Below are 19,166 nucleotides of genomic sequence, written 5' to 3' on the forward strand. Positions count from 1 at the left end.
CACCAGGACACCAGCTGTGACACTTCCTGTCTGTAGGCAGATTCCTCCCCATCCTGGATCAGTTCAATCAGGGTTGTGTCGTCCGCACACTTGAGAAGCTTGATATTGAATCTGAATCTGAATCTGATAGAGGAGTCAGTGGAGGTGCAGTCATTGATGTAGAGGAGAGGGTAGTGTACGCAGCCTTGCGGTGCTCCTATGCTGAGGGTTTGCGGGTCCGAGATGTGTTTTCCCAGCCTCACATGCTGCTTCCTCAGATTCAGATTCAGATTCAATTTTAATTGTCATTGTCAGTGTACAGTACAGAGACAACGAAATGCATTCCTGTCTGTCAGGAAGCTGGTGATCCATCGACAGAGGGGTTCAGGCACAGTCAACTCGGAAAGTTTGGAGTGTAGTAGCTCTGGCACAATGGTGTTGAATGCAAAGCTAAAATCCACAAACAAAATCCTCGCATAAGTCCCCTGGCAGTCTGGGTGCTGGAGGATGAAGTGCAGGCCCAGATCATCTGCAGATCTATTGGCCCGATATGCAAACTGCAGAGGGTCCAGCATTAATAGTCATGCATCATGTATAGTCTTTCTGCTGACTGATAGCACGCAACAAATAAGCTTTTCATTGCGCTTTGAAACGTGCCAATAACAAACTAAATTAAACTGGTTCATCAGTCTGTGAATTGTTGAAGTTGCTGAAGTATCCAACCACGGTCTCCCAACCCAAAAAAGACCCCTTTATTGCTTTTGTTTTTTTTCTCTGTTCTATATCAATTCATTCCAGTATACTTTCCCGATGCTGTGTGATGTTTAATGACTTCTTGAGTGGTACTTTGTTAAAAGGCTCATGGAAGTCCAATTGCATTCCATTCACATTTCTCCCACACTTAAATGCCAAGTGGTAAGTTTGCTTCAGTTTGTTAAATTCAGTAAATGGAGCCCAATGTAAAAATCATTGGAGCACTGAGTCTTTGGCTACTCTTTCCAACTTGGCCAATCTTCAAGTTTAGATCGTGACAGTCAGCTGACCATTAGTCATCACATCTGCTCAAACATGTTTTGCTTGGAGATACAGAATTGAAACAAGCTCTTCGTCCCACCGAGTCCGTGCCGATCAACAATCACCTGTATACTAGTTACATAGAAAATAGGTGCAGGAGGAGGCCATTCAGCCCTTCGAGCCAGCACCGCCATTCATTGTGATCATGGCTGATCGTCCCCTATCAATAACCCATGCCTGCCTTCTCCTCGTATCCCTTGACTCCACTAGCCCCTAGAGCTCTATCTAACTCTCTCTTAAATCCATCCAGTGATTTTGCCTCCACTGCCCTCTGTTGCAGGGAATTCCATAAGTTCACAACTCTCTTGGGTGAAAATGTTTTTTCTCACCTCGGTCTTAAATGACCTCCCCTTTATTCTAAGACTGTGGTCCCTGGTTCTGGACTCGACCAACATTGGGAATTTTTTTCCTGCATCTAGCTTGTCCAGTCCTTTTATAATTTTATATGTTCTATATAATTTTATGGTTCTAACCTACACACTAGGAACAATTTACAGAAGCCAATTAACTTAGAACCTGCACGTCTTTGGGATGTGGGAGGAAACAGGAGAACCCGGGGGAAAAAAAAACCCATGAAGGTCACGGGGTATTCAGGATCCCGTAGTCAGGATCGAACCCAGGTCCCTGGCACGGTAAAGCAGCAACTACCATTGTGCCGCCCACAAATGTCTTCTTTGCCTTGTTGATTTTTAGAGGTTGTTTTCTTCTCAAATTCTGTTGCTGCCATCAATGAGATTTGCTAGGTTATTGTTTGCTTAGTGACTGACATCCATGTAGCATCACAGCTTCTAACTCCTCGTAGCTTCCGGTTCCAGATGCTTGGAAATTCTGTGTTTGGGATGTCGAAGGTTGAGGGCAGACTTGATAGAAACATAGAAACATAGAAATTAGGTGCAGGAGTAGGCCATTCGGCCCTTCGAGCCTGCACCGCCATTCAATATGATCATGGCTGATCATCCAACTCAGTATCCCGTACCTGCCTTCTCTCCATACCCCCTGATCCCCTTAGCCACAAGGGCCACATCTAACTCCCTCTTAAATATAGCCAATGAACTGGCCTCAACTACCCTCTGTGGCAGAGAGTTCCAGAGATTCACCACTCTCTGCGTGAAAAAAGTTCTTCTCATCTCGGTTTTAAAAGATTTCCCCTTTATCCTTAAGCTGTGACCCCTTGTCCTGGACTTCCCTAACATCGGGAACAATCTTCCTGCATCTAGCCTGTCCAACCCCTTAAGAATTTTGTAAGTTTTCTATAAGATCCCCTCTCAATCTTCTAAATTCTAGAGAGTATAAACCAAGTCTATCCAGTCTTTCTTCATAAGACAGTCCTGACATCCCAGGAATCAGTCTGGTGAACCGTCTCTGCACTCCCTCTATGGCAATAATGTCCTTCCTCAGATTTGGAGACCAAAACTGTACGCAATACTCCAGGTGTGGTCTCACCAAGACCCTGTACAACTGCAGTAGAACCTCTCTGCTCCTATACTCAAATCCTTTTGCAATGAAAGCCAACATACCATTGATAGAAGTAAATAAAATTCTGAAGCATAGATCGGCCAGATGGTCAGAACCTTTTCCCCCAGGGTGGAAATGTCCAACACTAGACAGGGCTCTCACTTAACTTTTTTTTCTCTGTTTCTAGTCGGGCAACCTTGGCAAATTTTTAGGTTGCCAAATTAGAGTTTTGGTGGTCGTTTAAGACTGCTTGCATGACACGTGCGATAATATGCTCGGACGAAGTGCGTAGTTATCAGTCGGAATTATGGTCAATGAAGCATTCACAGATTATTTCAGCTTCAAGTAAAATCACAAACGAAATATATTCACCAATCAAGACGTGATATATACCACAATGACATGCAGCAAAATTATAATACAGTATCTCAACTCTTTTTACACGTTGCAATGAATGCAATTTCTATTATTTCTTTCCACTTCCAAACAAAAATGTGGTTGGATTATTCAGCGTATGATCAACCTCGGTGAGACCAAGCGCAGGCTTGGCGATCGCTTCGCACAACGCCTCCACTCCTTTCGCAATAACCAACCTGGTCTCCCGGTGGCTCAGCACTTCAACTCTTCTTCCCATTCCGAATCCGACCTTTCTGTCCTGGGCCTCCTCCAGAGTGAGGCCCACCGCAAATTGGAGGAACAGCGCCTCGTATTTCGCTTGGGTAATTTACACCCCATATTTATGAACATTGACTTCTCCAATTTCAGGTAGTCCTTGCTTTCTCCCTCCTTCCCCTCCCATTCCCAGCTCTCCCGCAGCTGTCTCCGCCCCACCCACACATCAGTCCCACCGAAACGTCGCCTTTTTCCCTCGCCTCACAGATGATGCCTCACCCGCTGAGTTTCTCCAGCATTTTTTGTCTACCTATTCACACAAGTTCTGTTATCCCATTTTCCTCACCCACTCCCTGCACATCGGGGGCGATTTTACAGAGACAAGTTAACCTACAATGCCAATGCGTCTCTGGGACGCTTGCAGGGAGAATGTGCAAATTCAACATAGACAGTGCCCGAGGACAGGATCAAACACAGATCTCTGGTATGTGAGGCAGCAAGTCTACCAGCTGTGCCACTATATTTTGTTTTCCAACACACAAAAAAATATACGTTGATAACTTTGGTTACTAAAAAAAAAGGAACTCCATTTTCAGTCTAAATCTCTAAGTGACACTATATCACTCTTTACAGCTACTATATGTTTTAATTCAGTTCAAGACTATGGGGCAGTACATTGGCCATAAAGTTGCTGCCTAAAAGTGCCAGAGACCCAGAATTGATCGTGAATATGGGTGCTGTCTGTATGGAGTTTACTCCTTTTCCCTTTGATCGCATGGGTTTTCTCCAGGTGCTCTTGTTTCCTTCCACATTCCAAAGGTGTGCAGGAACCTTTTTCAGACCCAACCCAAAACGTAATATATTTTCCTTTTGTCCAGAGAATCTGTCTGACCTGTTGAGTTACTCCAGCTTTTTGTGTCTCTCTTCAGTTTAAACCAGCATCTGCAGTTCTTTCCTACACACACGATACTATACGATAGAACTTTAATCCCAGGAGGGAGAGGGAGAGAGAGAGAGCTCTAACTGGGACGTGAGAGAATAAAACCCTCTTGACCTGCGTAGCTAATGTGTGGGATAGAACTAGTGTACAGGTGATCGGTGGTCGGCGAGGACTCGTTGGGCCGAAGGGCCTGTTTCCACGCTGTATCTTTAAATTAAACTAAAAACACTAAAACCAGAGGGAGTCTAAAGAAGGGTCTCAACCCGAAACGTCACCCAATTTCTTCTATCCAGAGATGCTGGCTGCTCCATGGAGTTCCCCCACACAATTAAAGCATGGAATAGTCTTCACCCTACCATAGTTACCCAACCAGATGCAACTAAATTTAAGGTAGCTCTTTTTTTCCCCCAAGAACTCTTTTTTTGCTTAAATCCAAGTCAAGAGTGTTTTATTGTCTTGTGGCCCAAATAGGACAATGACATTCTTGCTTGCTGCAGCACAACAGAATATGTAAATATAATACAGAACAGGAGATAAATACTACCTCCAGTTTAAATTCCATTTGGAATATTTTCGGAGGACCAGGAAACCAAGAAGCAAGAGTTGCTCCAGGGAGTGATTTTGCTTTAGTTTTTCAGCGGTCGCGGCGAGGCGGCGTCCGGACAGCAATGGCGACCAGATCTCCCACAATGCAAAGGGAGGGAGAAAGTGCCCGGCGCCGACCAGTTGTCGTGGCAATGCGCATGTGCAGTGCGGCCAATGATGTGCCCAATGATGTGCTGGCCGTAATTGTGTGCAGAGGGAGGATGTGCAGGCTGTGGCAGTGCGCATGTGCAGGGAGGCCGGCCGTGCCGGCGGATGAGGAGTGGCCGGAGAGCGGGGACACGGACACGGATGGTGGGCGGAGACGGAGAGTGACAGAGAGAGAGAGAGAGAGATAGAGAGGGGGGCCCCCACTCAGAGTTGAACGGCAGGTGTCCCGGGTGCTTGCCAAGCTGGGCAAAATGACACAACTTTTAGGTTGCCTGGCTGTACAGTGCTATGTTTGCCATAGATTTCCCCCGTCATTCGGGACTCATTGCTGCAAAGGCAGTTATTGCAAAACGGCAAAGTTTAGCAATATCCTGTAACCGCAGATATAGAAAACCTTTAGATCAACAATGTTATTACTGGGTCAGTTACTGTTGACTCTGATGTTGAAACCTGAGCCAGGTTTGTCCTGTAAATAAGGACTCATCCCTAAACAATGCGACTTGCTCGTCCAGTCCTTTTTCCCAATCGCAGGATGTTCCAAAGTGTTTTGGAGCCAATTAAAGTGACCTTTACACATGTGTTCCGTTGTGCTACAGAACATGTCAGTTTAGTTTTTATGTCGCATGTACCAAGGTACAGTGAAAAGCTTATGTTATCCAGTGCTATCCAGTCAGCAGAAAGACAATCCATGATGAGAATGGACTTCATGTGGCAGGGTGGTGCAGCTGTAGAGTTGTTGCCTCACAGTGCCGGAGACCAGGGTTCGATCCTGACTACGGGTGCTGTCTGTAGAGTTTGTACGTTCTCCCCTTGTCCGCGAGGGTTTTCCCCAGGTGCTCCAGATTCCTCCCACACTCCAAAGTCATACAGGTTTGAACGTTAATTGGCTTTGGCTAAATTGGAAAACGTCCCTAGTGTGTAGGATAGTGTTAGTGCATGGGATGATCTCTGACTTGGTGCGCTGAAGATCCTCTTTCCACAGGTAGGCGCAAAATACTGAGAAACTCAGCGGCTGAGGCAGCATCTACGTGGAGAAGGAATTGCCAACGTTTCAGGTTGAGATCCTTCTTCATTCTGAGAATTCCTTCTCTCCGTACATGCTGCCTCACCCGCTGAGTTTCTCCAGCATTTTGTGTCTACCTTCGATTTTACCAGCATCTGCACTTCTTTCTTAAACTCTTTCCACACGGTATCTCTAAAGTCTAGTGGATCAGTGAGTCGTCTTCCCTGACTAAAAAACTTTCAGCTCCATTTTGGTTGCTCATATGGATACTGAAATTGATTGTAATGCAGCCTAAATATGTAAATTTCCATGCTGCAATGTAATCTGGGCTGTCCTGTAAAATCCTAGGTTTATCTGAGGTTTCCTTCACAATTTAATGATGGCACAGCTGTTTGAGCTGCTGCTGCACCACGCCAGAGACTCTGGTTTGATCCTGACCTCACGTTGACTGTGTGGAATTTGCATGTTCTCCTTGTGACTGCGCGTGTTATTTGGTTATTTGGCCTCTGTAATTTAATTACCCCTGGTGTGTAGGGAGTGGATCCCAAAGTGGAGCAAAATAGAACTAGTGTGAACGGGTGATCGATGGTCGGCATGGACTCAATGGGCCGAAGGGTCTGTCTCCATGCTCTATCACTAAACTACACACTCTTGGGTGTTTTTAAGTAAGAAGCCAAGTTGTCCCCATACAGTAATGGTACTGGCGACTGCCTGAACATGTGGCATGAATGCAGATACGATAGAGGCGTTTAAAAAGGATTGTAGATGGCTAGTTTAGTTTATTGTCACATGTACCGAGGTACAGTGAAAAGCTTTTGTGTGCTAACCAGTCAGCGGAAAGATTATGTGTGATTACAATCGAACATAGGCACAAAATGCTGGAGTAACTCTGGAGAGAAGGAATGGGTGACGTTTTGGGTCGAAATCTTTCTTCAGACCCGAATCGTCAACCCGTCCTTCTCTCTCCAGAGATGCTGCCTAACCCGCTGAGTTACTCCAGCATTTTGTGTCTATCTTCGGTTTAAACCAGCATTTGCAGTTCCTTCCTACGCATTACAATGGAGCCATCTACAGTGTACAGATACATGATAAAGGGAATAACATTCAGTGCAAGGTAAAGTCCGATTAAAGTACCGAAATATGGAGGGATAAAGATCATGTGCAGGCAGAAGGATTTAGTTTAGTTTGGCACTAAGTTCAGCACTGACATCGTGGGCCGAAGGACCTGCTCAAATGCTGCTCTGTTCTATGGAAATCAATTATTATGTATACATTTAAATATGAAATTGTTGTGTACCGGTTGGTCTGAGTGATTGATTTATCCGCTGTACTATGGATGTGACTTATTTTTGTTTTTTTTTCAGAAAAAGCCACAAATGAGCATAATACCAGTGAAGACTGGACCCTCATCATGGACATCTGTGATCGTGTTGGGACAACACCAAATGGGTATGCGTGGGAAATACATTTTAACTTATTTCCTCTTTGCCTTCTGCTTCTCCTCCTTCGCCCTTTTTGGCTTTGTACCATGTTCCCCAGTGACATCGTCCTACGATTTAGCAGCTTATTGTATTGTATTCCTTTATTGTCATTCGGACTTTTCAGTCTGTACAAAATTTTGTTTGTCTTGCAGTCATAACATAGAATAAAATAACAGAACGCACAATAAACGCAGATTTAACATCCACCACAGTGAGTTCACCAGGCACCTCCTCACTGTGATGGAAGGCAAAAGTCTTAAGTCCTTGTCTCTTCCCTCCTTGTTCTCCCTCTGCGCTGAGGCGATCCAGGCTTCCAATGTTGTGACTCCGCCGGGTGATGGTAAGTAAATCCCGTGGCTGAATCCAAGCTCCGCGAACGGGCCGGTTCAAACTCCGCAACCCGGGGCGGTCGAAGCTGCCAAGGCTGCCTCCTTCCAGTCCAGCGGACGAAGCTGTTGTTGCGGAAGCTCCGTAGAGCTGGTCACCAACCTGGGACCTGCGAGCTCCCGACGATGTCGTCCACTGGGCTGGATCTGTGATTGTGATTGACCCCCTCCCCCTGACACTGCTGCATTGCCTCTGTGGCTGCATTCTTGCAACAAGGATCCACAAATAACATTGGCGGCCTGCTTAAAGAAAAGCAGAAGATTCTCGCATCTGATTGCGTCACAGTGACCCGACTGGAGTCACTGCGGTTAAAGGGATCTACAGGAGCTGCTGCTTTAAAGGCAGCCAGCATCACCAGAGACCCACACCACCCTGGCCACACACTCATTTCACCCCTGCCATCGGGAAGAAGGTACAGAAGCCTGAAAACTGTAACATCCAGGTTCAGGAACAACTTCTTCCCTAGAACCATCAGGCTATTAAACACTACAACCTCCATTAAACTCTGCACTTAACTGTGGGCATTCGTTTTGTCTGTTTGTACTATTATTGTTTTTTTTGTATATTTTATTTGTAAAAATACCAAGCTGCTGTTTGTAGGGAGTGCAGCGAAGGTTCACAAGGTTAATTCCCGGGATGGCGGGACTGTCATATGTTTAAAGAATGGAGCGGCTGGGCTTGTATACGCTTGAATTTAGAAGCATGAGAAGGGATCTTATTGAAACATACACGGATTGGACATGCTAGAGGCAGAATAATTACATTCCCGATGTTGGGGGAGTCCAGAACCAGGGGCCACAGTTTAAGAATAAGGGGTAGGCCATTTAGAACGGAGAGGAGGAAAAACTTTTTTATCCAGACAGTTGTGAATCTGTGGAATTCTCTGCCTCAGAAGTCAGTGGAGGCCAATTCTCTGGATGCTTTCAAGAGAGAGTTAGATAGAGCTCTTAAAGATAGCTGAGTCAGTTGATATGGGGAGAAGGCAGGAATGGGATACTGATTGGGGATGGTCAGCCATGATCACAGTGAATGGCGGTGCTGGCTCGAAGGGCCGAATGGCTTACTCCTGCACCTATTATCTATTGTAATTAAGATATTTGCACATGCTGTTTCAGCATATGCTTTAGACATTGACTGAGCCATTTTGAGCAATTACATGTTTGCCAGCTTGTTATTGTGACACTAACTTTCCCCTGATTGTAATATTTCACCCTTTTGGCCAACTCATTGGGTAGTTTTAAAGTGGAGATTGATAGATTAGTAAGGGTGTCAAGGGCTATGGGGAGAAGGCAGGAGAATGGGAGATAGATCAGGCATGATCGAAGGGCAGAGCAGACTCGATGGGCCAAATGGCCTAATTCTGCTCCTCTGTCTTACGATCTATCATCTTTTGTAATTTATCTAAAAAGTAATTAATTACACTGGACAGCTAAAGAAATAATAAAAATGAAAAAACAGGATTAAAATCATACAAAACCTCAGAATCAGAAAAGCAAGTCTGATGTTTTAAGTGAGATTTTTTTGTTTTTTTCCACGTCCATTCTAAGATTATTTGCGACAAATGCCAGGAACATATTTCTGGTGAAAAGTCATCAACCTAATATATTACAATAGTCTGAATTAATCATCTGCAGGTCCCACCCAAAACGTCACCCGTCCATATTCTCCAGAGAAGCTGCCTGACCTGTTGAGTTACTCCAGCACTTTGTGACCTTCTGTGTAACTAGCAATGGGCACGTCCTTGCTTCTACCTAAATTATTAACTCTGTGTCTGTTTATCTGCAGAAGTCGCCTGCTTTGCTATTTCTAGAATGCTCTGTCCAATTTCAGAATTAGCACTTTTTGCTTTACACTGCTGGTGAAGTTAATTGTACGGATCGTATAGGTTTGTGTGTGTGTGTGTCTGTGTAAATTGGCAAAGGGGAGTGTGTGCCTTACTTGCTTGTAATGTTCCTTGGAGCGCAGGAGGCTGAGGGGTGCTCTTATCGTGGTATATCAAATCATGAGGGGCATAGCTGGAGTGAATGCGGTCTTTTTTTCCCGGGTAGGGGAAGCGAGAACTAGAAGGCATTCAGCCCAACAGCACTGAAACGGGGCCCTTCACCTCCACATGTCTTTGCTGACCAAGATGACCTAAGGTTGAAGATGCATGAACATTCATGGATAGGAGGGATATACGGGGAAAATGTGGGCAAATGGGACTAGCTGAGATGCTGTATTTTGGCCCACTTGGACGCATTGGGCTGAAGGGCCTGTTTCTGTGCTGAATGACTCCATGACACAAATTGACCTTATCCTATAGATCACGTTGCGATTCTTTAAAATATAAGTGTGATTTTAATTCAGCCAGAGATTAAAATCAGGATCAGTGAAAACTTGAATCTGCCTGTTGTTGGCGGTGTAATCACATTTACAGGCCCTATCACAATGTTTAAGAACCATTTAAACCAGTACATGGATAGGACAGGTTTAGAGGAATATGGGCCAAATGGATGCAGGTGGGAATAGTGTGGATGGGACGTGTTGGTTGGTGTGGGCTGAAGGGCCTGTTTCCACGCTGTGTGACTCTAAAGTGCAGCAGGGTGCAACATTCGAAATGTTGATTGTTAGCTTACGTTTAATATTTTAACATGTATTTTTTTTTTAACTTTAGATCTAAAGATTGTCTGAAGGCGATTATGAAGAGAGTAAATCACAAAAACCCACATGTGGCAATGAAGGCGTTAACGGTGAGTGAGGCCAATCCATTCTCGTTTCTTTTCTCATCCAGAATTTGTTAAAATTCTGGCGTTAAAGATGTTGCGAGGAATCGAGCGACTAGTTAGAAGGAGAGGCTGGAAAAGCTCGGACTTTCTTCCTTGCAGCACAGGGGTGATTTTGTAGAGTTGTATAAGATCATGAAGGGCATGGGGAGGGTGAATCAAGCACTAGATGGCATAGGTTTACGATGAGAGTAAGGTTTAAATGGGAATCTGAGGGGCAACCTGCTCAGTCAGAAGGGGGCGGGCGAAATGGAACGCACTGCCAGAGGAAGTAGTTGAGAGAGGTACAAACACACAAGATTTAAACATCACTTGGACAGGAACATGGATAGGAAAGGCTTAGAGGTTTATTGGACAAACACAGACAAATGGGACTAGCTTGGTCATGCCTCTCATTAGGCGGCACGGAGGCGCTGCAGTAGAGTTACAGTGCCAGAGACCCAGGTTCGATCCTGACCACGGGTGCTGTCTGCATTGAGTTTGTACGTTCTCCCTGTGAGCTGCATGGGTTTTCTTCGAGTGCTCCGATTTCCTCCCACACTCCAAATTATAAATTGTCCCTAGTGTGTGCAGGATCGTGTTGGTGTGCGGGGATCGCTGATTGGTGTGGGCTGAAGGGCCTGTTTCTGCGCTGTATCTCTAAACTAAACTAAAACTTAGCCGGGGCATCTTGGTCTGAATGGACTGGTTGGGCTGAAGGGCCTATTTCAGTGCTGTATCATTCATAGAGTCTCAGTCCCTCTCAAAGCTTGCGGTTGGATGATGAAATGTGCTCCGCTTAGTGGCCTTCAGCTATAGGACACAGGCAATGCCCTGCCTTCCGAGCTTGTACTCTTTCAGCTCTAGGTGCTGGTGGTGAATCACAATTAGATTCCCATTGTCCAAGATCTGTGGACATGGCCTAAGGGTGCAGTGCAGGTTTGTAACTGTGCAATGGTCGTTCAGTTGGCAGAGCTGCCTTAACGTTACCATGTCAATGGCCTCAACTGGAGTTAACTGAAGATCACTCGTTAATTCCGGCTGAATTTCCAAACGACCTCCAGTTAGTCCTAAAATGGACACACAATGCTGAAGTAACTCAGTGGATCGGGCAGCAACTCTGGAGAAAAGGACCTATTCCTTTTTGCATCCTTGGTGTAAACCAGCAGCTGCAGTCCCATCCTACACATTCAGTTAGTCCTAGTTGAGCCACTAACTTGGTAACATTAAGGCTTTTTATTTTTTTGCTGCTGGTGTCACATCAGCTCTTGGTTTAGTTTAGAGATACAGTGTGGATAAAGGCCCTGCGGCCCATCAAGTCTGCGCAGGCCATCGATGGTTCATACACCAGTTCTATCCTACGCCCTGGGGACAATTTACATAAGCCAATTAGCCTACAAACCTGTGTGTTTTTGGAATGTGGGAGGAAACCGGAGCGCCCTTAGTCCGGATCGAGCCTGCGCTCGTCTCTGGTGCTGTAAGGCAGCAACTGTATCGCTGCGCCACTGTGCTGCCCCTAAGAAATACACAAATGCACTAATCGCACTTGCCTGTATTATGAATGTATTCCTTTACACCTTATCTATACCAGTGTGCGTCTAAACACCTCTTAAATGGGGTCATTGTATTTGATGCCACTACCCCCTCTGGCAGAGTATTCTAAATGTCCATCACTTTATGTATTATTAAAATTGCCCCTCAGATTCCCTTAAACTCCTCCCTCAGCTGAAACGTGTTCTCTTCTCTTTGATATCCCTTCCGTGGGGGAAAAAGTGTTGACCATCTATCCTATGCATATCTCTCATAATCTTACACATCAGAGTACTTTGCTCCAGAGAAAACAAGCCCAGCTATCCTATCTGTCTCCAACCCTCACATCTCCCCCCCCACCCTCACATCAGTCTGAAGAAGGGTTTTGACCGGAAACGTTGCCTATTTCCTTTGACCCATAGATGCTGCCTCACCCGCTGAGTTTCTCCAGCATTTTTGTCTACCTTTGATTTTCCAGCAGTTCCTTCTTAAACAACTATCTGTCCCCAATCCGGGTGCACACTGCATCTCCTCTGCAGTCTCTCCAATGCCACCATATGCTTCCTACTGTGTGGCAACCAGAACTGCACACACTATTCCCAATGTTTTGCACACTTGGCCTACCTCGTATTCTATGCGGTGACCTATGGAGGCCAGCGTGTCGGGTGCTAGCTTCAATCCCCAATCCACCTGCAGTGGCACTTTCAAAGAACTGTGTACTCAAACCAAACCGTCTCCCTGTTCGCCAACATTCTTTAGTGCCCTGACATTTACTGTACTTGTCTTGCTCCCCTTAGGACTCCAAAATGTATCATGAAAGGGAAGTCGGTCTACCCCACGACATAGGGAGGAGTTGTACAGTTTCATAGCCACAGGGAAAAAGGATCTGTGGCGTTCTGTGCTACATCTTGGTGGAACCAGTCTGTTGCTGAAGATACTCCTCGGGTTTAGTTTAGTTTAGAGATACAGTGCGGAAGCAGCCACTTCAGCCCACCGGGTTTGCACCGACCAGCGATCCCTGCACATTAACACTGTCCCACACACACACACGGGACAATTTTTAAATTTACCAAGCCAGTTAATCTACAAACTTGTGCATCTTTGGTAGTCTGGGAGGAAACCGAAAATCTCGGTGATACCCACACAGGTCACGGGGAGAACGTACAAACTCCGTACAGAGAGCACCCGCAGTCGGGATTGAACCCGGGTCTCCGGCGCTGTGTGAGGCAGCAACTCTACCGCTACGCCACCATTGACCATAACCTGCTCGATTCATAACCAGGTCGCTAATATATATCACACCACCGATTCCTGTATTACACCACAAGTCACAGGCTTCCACCAGAAAAGCTTCTTTCTGCCATTATCCTTTGCTTCTTCTGGGCAAGCCAATGTTTGATCCAGTTGGCCTGCTATCCATGGATTCCATGTGCTGTAACCTTCTGGGCCAGCCTGCCAAGCAAGACCTTGTCAAAAGGAGACATAATTTCATCAAGTCCTCTCCAGCTCTATTGGCATTCTCCCAATTCAGGACCTTAACTTTGGGATCCACCTTTAGACTTTAGAGAGGCAGTGCTGAAACAGGCCCTTCAGCCCACTGAGCCCATGCTCTATCGCACTATCCTGCACACACAATTTACAATTTTACCGAAGCCAATTAAGCTACAAACCCGTACGCCCTTTGGAGCGTGGGTGGTAACTGGAGCGACCTGAGAAAAACTCATGGGGAGAACGTACAAACTCCGTACAGAAAGCACCCGTCATCGGGATTGAATCCAGGTCTCTGAAACAGTGAAGAAAGCGAATGGTATGTTAGCTTTCATAGCAAAAGGATTTAAGTATAGGAGCAGGGAGGTTCTACTGCAGTTGTATAGGGTCTTGGTGAGACCACACCTGGAGTATTGCGTACAGTTTTGGTCTCCAAATCTGAGGAAGGACATTATTGCCATAGAGGGAGTGCAGAGAAAGTTCACCAGACTGATTCCTGGGATGTCAGGACTGTCTTATGAAGAAAGACTGGATAGACTTGGTTTATACTCTCTAGAATTTAGGAGATTGAGTGGGGATCTTATAGAAACTTACAAAATTCTTAAGGGGTTGGACAGGCTAGATGCAGGAAGATTGCTCCCGATGTTGGGGAAGTCCAGGACAAGGGGTCACAGCTTAAGGATAAGGGGGAAATCCTTTAAAACTGAGATGAGAAGAACTTTTTTCACACAGAGAGTGGTGAATCTCTGGAACTCTCTGCCACAGAGGGTAGTCGAGGCCAGTTCATTGGCTATATTTAAGAGGGAGTTAGATGTGGCCCTTCTGGCTAAGGGGATCAGAGGGTATGGAGAGAAGGCAGGTACGGGATACTGAGTTGGATGTTCAGCCATGATCATATTGAATGGCGGTGCAGGCTCGAAGGGCCGAATGGCCTACTCCTGCACCTAATTTCTATGTTTCTATGTTTCTAAGCTGTAAGGCGGCAACTCTACAGTGACGCCCATGTGCCTTTCTGTAACTACTTTGAACCTTACAAATGTTCACTTTAAAATCCTTCCAGTTGTTTACCGTATGCTGTTAATCATCTGTTTTCTGAACCAAAAACCAACGCTGTTCTGTAATTTTACAGTTATTAGGCGCCTGCGTCTCAAACTGTGGGAAGATTTTCCACCTAGAAATATGTTCTCGTGACTTCACAAACGAAGCTGGAAGTTTATTAACTGCATATAGTAAGGTAATAAAAGTGTGTTTTATAAGTTTTAATGATTAATTTGCCTGATTTGTAGTGGTATAATATATTGCTGTTTCCATTCAAAACCCTGCATGATGAATTAAGGTGCATTCACAAGTGCAAATAAACAGAGAAACTGTGTTGATCACAGCTGCCTGAATTGTTCAGTAGACTCGGGTGTGTACCATGGTGCATCTTTGTGTACACCGTGTTCTTGTACAAGGAAGCAATGGTGTGAGGAAACTCTACAAGGGCAACATTTCCTGGGCCGCTGTATCAAAACTTTGACTTCCTCCTTCTTCTTCTTCTTGCGAATGAAACATAAACCAAAGGATTCTACATCGGTGAGACCAAGCGTAGGCTTGGCGATCGCTTCGCCCAACACCTCCGTTCGGTTCGCAATAACCAACCTTATCTCCCGGTGGCTCAGCACTTCAACTCTCCCTCCCATTCCGAATCTGACTTTTCTGTCCTGGGCCTCCTCCATGGCCAGAGTGAGGCCCACCGTAAATTGGAGGAGCAGCAACTCGTATTGCACTTGGGCAGTTTACACCCCAGCGGTATGAACATTGACTTCTCCAATTTCAGTTAGCCCCTGCTTTCTCCTCCCCTTCCCAGCTCTCCCTCAGCCCACTGTCTCCGCCTCTTCCTTTCTTCTTCCCCCCCCCCACCCTCACATCAGTGTGAAGAAGGGTCTCGACCCGAAACGTCGCCTATTTCCTTCGCTCCATAAATGCTGCCTCACCCGCTGAGTTTCTCCAGCATTTTTGTCTACCCTAAACCAAAGGACTAGTTAGATCTCAAGCCGGATGTTGAGCAGCCAGGTTGTTGTCTCAACTATGACTGAAACAGCGACAGTAAGGTCACAAGGAATAGGAGTAGAATTAGGTCATGCGGCCCATCAAGTCTACTCCGCCATTCAATCATGGCTGATCTATTTTTCCCTCCAAACCCCATTCACCTGCCATCTCTCCCCATAACCTCTGACACATGTACTAATCAAGAATCTATCCATCTTTGCCTTAAAATTATCCACTGACTTGACCTCCACGGCATTCTGTGGCAAAGAATTCCACAGATTCACCGCTCATGCTTAATAATAATAATAATAATAATAATATGTGTAGAATTAGGCCATTCGGCTCATCAAGTCTACTCCGCCATTCAATTGTGGCTGACCTATCCTTCCCTCTCAGCCCCATCTCTCATTCCCTTTGACCCCGTACTAATCAAGAATCTATCTGCCTTAATGTGTCGATATTTCCCTCCAAACGCTACCATCCATTTCACCCCAGTTAAATGGATACAATTCCTTCCTCTGTTTCTCCCTTCCCCTTCTGTCGACATTCCTTCCTCTTGCCCCATTTGGCCTTCGTCCATTTTTGCCTCCCCCCTGCCATGCTTCATGATCAGCATCCGCCCTCCCCCCCCCCCCCCCATTCCCTTTGACGCCCGTACTAATCAAGAATCTATCTGCCTTAATGTGTCGATATTTCCCTCCAAACGCTACCATCCATTTCATCCCAGTTAAATAGATGCAATTCCTTCCTCTGTTTCTCCTTTCCCCTTCTGTCGACATTCCTTCCTCTTTCTTCACAATTTGCAACTCTTCAATCCTTTTGTCTCGCATCTTCTGTCTTTTCATCGTTGGCCTTCGTCCATTATTTGCCTTTCAATTAAAAAAATACCCTCGCCTGTATCAACTAATTACCTGTCATGCTTCATGATCAGCATCTGAAAATAGGTGCAGGAGTAGGCCATTCGGCCCTTCGAGCTTGCACCGCCATTCAATATGATCATGGCTGATCATCCAACTCAGTATCCTGAACCTGCCTTCTCTCCATACCCCCGATCCCTTTAGCCACAAGGGCCACATCTAACTCCCTCTTAAATATAGCCAATGTTTCTTAACACTCTTAATATCAGGTCTCCCCGCAACCTCTGTTTTCCCAGAGAAAACAGTTTAAGTCTGTTCAACCTTTCCCTGTTTCTAATACCCACTATTCCAAGCAACATTCTGAAGAAGGGTCTCGACCCGAAACGTCACCTGTTCCTTTGCCTGACCCTCTGAGTTACTCCAGCTTTTTGTGTCTATCTTCGGTTTAAACCAGCATCGGCAGTTCCTTCCTACAACATTCTGGTAAACCTCCTCTGCACCCGTTTCCAAATCCTCCACATCTTTCACGTAACGGGGTGACCAGAACTGCGCACAATGCTCCCCAAGTGCGGACTAACCAAAGTCCTATACAGCTGCATCTTGATGATGTGACGGCTGCCTCATCGTATTTGCCTTGAGCTGAACAATGAAATTGTTATACTAACCCATCCGTCTCATTAATCACACTTTACCTATTGCATGCAGGCTCATCCAAAGGTGTGTGAGAAATTTAAGGCGTTAATGGTGGAATGGGTGGAGGAGTTTCACAAGGATCCCCAGCTCAGTCTTATTACTGCTACCATCAAAGAACTTAAAGAAGACGGGGTCACATTTCCTACAGCCAGCTCTCAGGTACTTACTTTAAAATATTCTTTCTCTCAGCATAAATATTCATGGAAAGTTTGACGTTTCTTTCGCCAAAGATAGTGGGATGAGCATCGAACAGGACAGCACAGGAACAGGCCCTTCAGCCCACATTGCCTATGCTGAACATGATGGCAAGCCAAACTAATCTCATCCAACCTATATATGTTCCATTCCCTACGCATCCCTATGCTTGTCCGAGAGCCTCTTAAATGCTACTGTCATATCTGCCTCCTCCACCACTTCCGTCCAGTGCATTGCACGCACCCGCAACCCTCTGTGTAGTTTTAGAGATATACGGAGTAGAAACAGGCTCTTTGGCCCACCGAGTCCGCACACGCACACGCACACGCACACGCACACACACACACACACACACACACACAGCAATTTTACATTTACACCAGGCCAATCAACCCACAAACCTGTACGTATTTAGACTGTGTGAGGAAGCCGCAGATCTTAGAGAAAACCCACGCATGTCACGGGGAGGACGGACAAACTCTGTTCAGACAAGCACCCGTAGTCGGGATTCGAACCTGCATCTGAGGCAGTGGCTCGACTTCAGCTGGTTCTTCTTCCCCACACTTGTATGTCATTATATCCCTCTGGACGTTGGAATGGAAATATTCTGGGGATCTGGTGTGAATCAATGCCACAGAACTGCCAACGGATTATTGAGCAGGAAATTCTTCAGCGAGCCCAATTCCATCTTCGCCCTATTGCAGTTAAATCATCATGGTAGAAACCATGAATGTTGTAGCCAAGCTACCCCATGGAGGGACTGGAGCAGAGAATGTGCGTTTGAAAAATACTAATGTTCAATATATTCTTTACAGCAAAGTCAGAGCAGTGCAAGTTCATCAAAAATTGGCAGCACGTCACTAAATAAAGCTACTGAAGATACAGATCTAGCTAAAGGTAAGGAATAAAGTCATTGTGAAACATTTGCTCTGAAAGTCGATGGGGATTCATAGTGTTCTGGGAGCAGAATTAGGCCACTCGGCCCAGCAAGTTTATTCCACCATTCAATAACGGCTGATCTTTCTTTCCCTCTCAATCCCATTCTCCTGCCTTCTCCCCATGACCCCTGACACCCGTACTTATCAAGAATCTTGTCAATCTCTTCCCTAAAAATATCCAATGACTTGACCTCTACAGCCTTCTGTGACAATGAGCTCCACAGATTCACCACCCTCTGACTAAAGAAATACCTCCTCATCTCCTTTCTATGGGTACGTCCTTTTATTCTGAGGCTGCGCCCTCCGGTCCGAGGCCCTTCCGCTGGTGGAAACATCCTATCCACATCCACTCTATCCAGGCCTTGCACTATTTGGGATTGGATTTTTATCAGATGGTAGAAATGATGCAGCAGAATGAGAGGGCATTTTATCGACAATAATTTAAAACTTGTCAAGGTGTGATGGGCTGGGCAAAGAGAGATTATGTCAGCTGGCTGGGCTGGTGTCCAGTACCTGACTAGTTGACCATCACCCAACTGTTTACAGTCATCCTATTTGAATCTCCTTTTTATCCTCCCCAACATTTTCTAAAATTTTAACTCCAAACCCAACTGTGGTGAAGATTATTTATTATGGGAAGAGTTCCTTTCCTGTCCCACAGTACGAGTTCATTCCAAGAGCTCTACCGAGTTTTATAAAAATCAAACTTGTGGTAAGAGCGGGGAATGAATGTAGCGGGTACGTCGGAGCTCGGGGACGTCTCTTAGCGGCTAGTAACGCTAACGGCAGGTACTCGGGAAGACTTGCTAAGGACAGGTAAGCTCGGGAAGACTCGTGAAGATTTTTCAAAATGTCGACGAGCGGCCATTACCGTAAATCTTCGAGTTCGAATTGGGGCAAACTCGGGAGAGCTCTTGGAATGAACTTGTACCGTGGGACAGGGCTATTAAACTTCATTCCTTCCTGTCTTATGGGTTTGTGATACTTGTACAAGGTTTCTAATATATTA

The 19,166-nt window shown here is 45.7% G+C and overlaps 1 protein-coding gene across 1 annotated transcript in view; it reads left to right on the forward strand.

The window, feature by feature from the left end:
- The window catches only part of stam2 (signal transducing adaptor molecule (SH3 domain and ITAM motif) 2), a 54,764-nt gene that overhangs the window by 16,159 nt on the left and 19,439 nt on the right, over nucleotides 1-19,166 (forward strand). The window contains exons 2-6 of the mRNA XM_055638796.1: nucleotides 7,181-7,265; nucleotides 10,338-10,413; nucleotides 14,573-14,677; nucleotides 17,037-17,183; nucleotides 18,035-18,116. Coding sequence (XP_055494771.1) covers nucleotides 7,181-7,265; nucleotides 10,338-10,413; nucleotides 14,573-14,677; nucleotides 17,037-17,183; nucleotides 18,035-18,116 — 495 coding nt within the window. The remainder of the gene's footprint in view (nucleotides 1-7,180; nucleotides 7,266-10,337; nucleotides 10,414-14,572; nucleotides 14,678-17,036; nucleotides 17,184-18,034; nucleotides 18,117-19,166) is intronic.

Source organism: Leucoraja erinacea, chromosome 7 (assembly GCF_028641065.1).
Source record: "Leucoraja erinacea ecotype New England chromosome 7, Leri_hhj_1, whole genome shotgun sequence".
NCBI classification, from domain to species: domain Eukaryota; kingdom Metazoa; phylum Chordata; class Chondrichthyes; order Rajiformes; family Rajidae; genus Leucoraja; species Leucoraja erinaceus.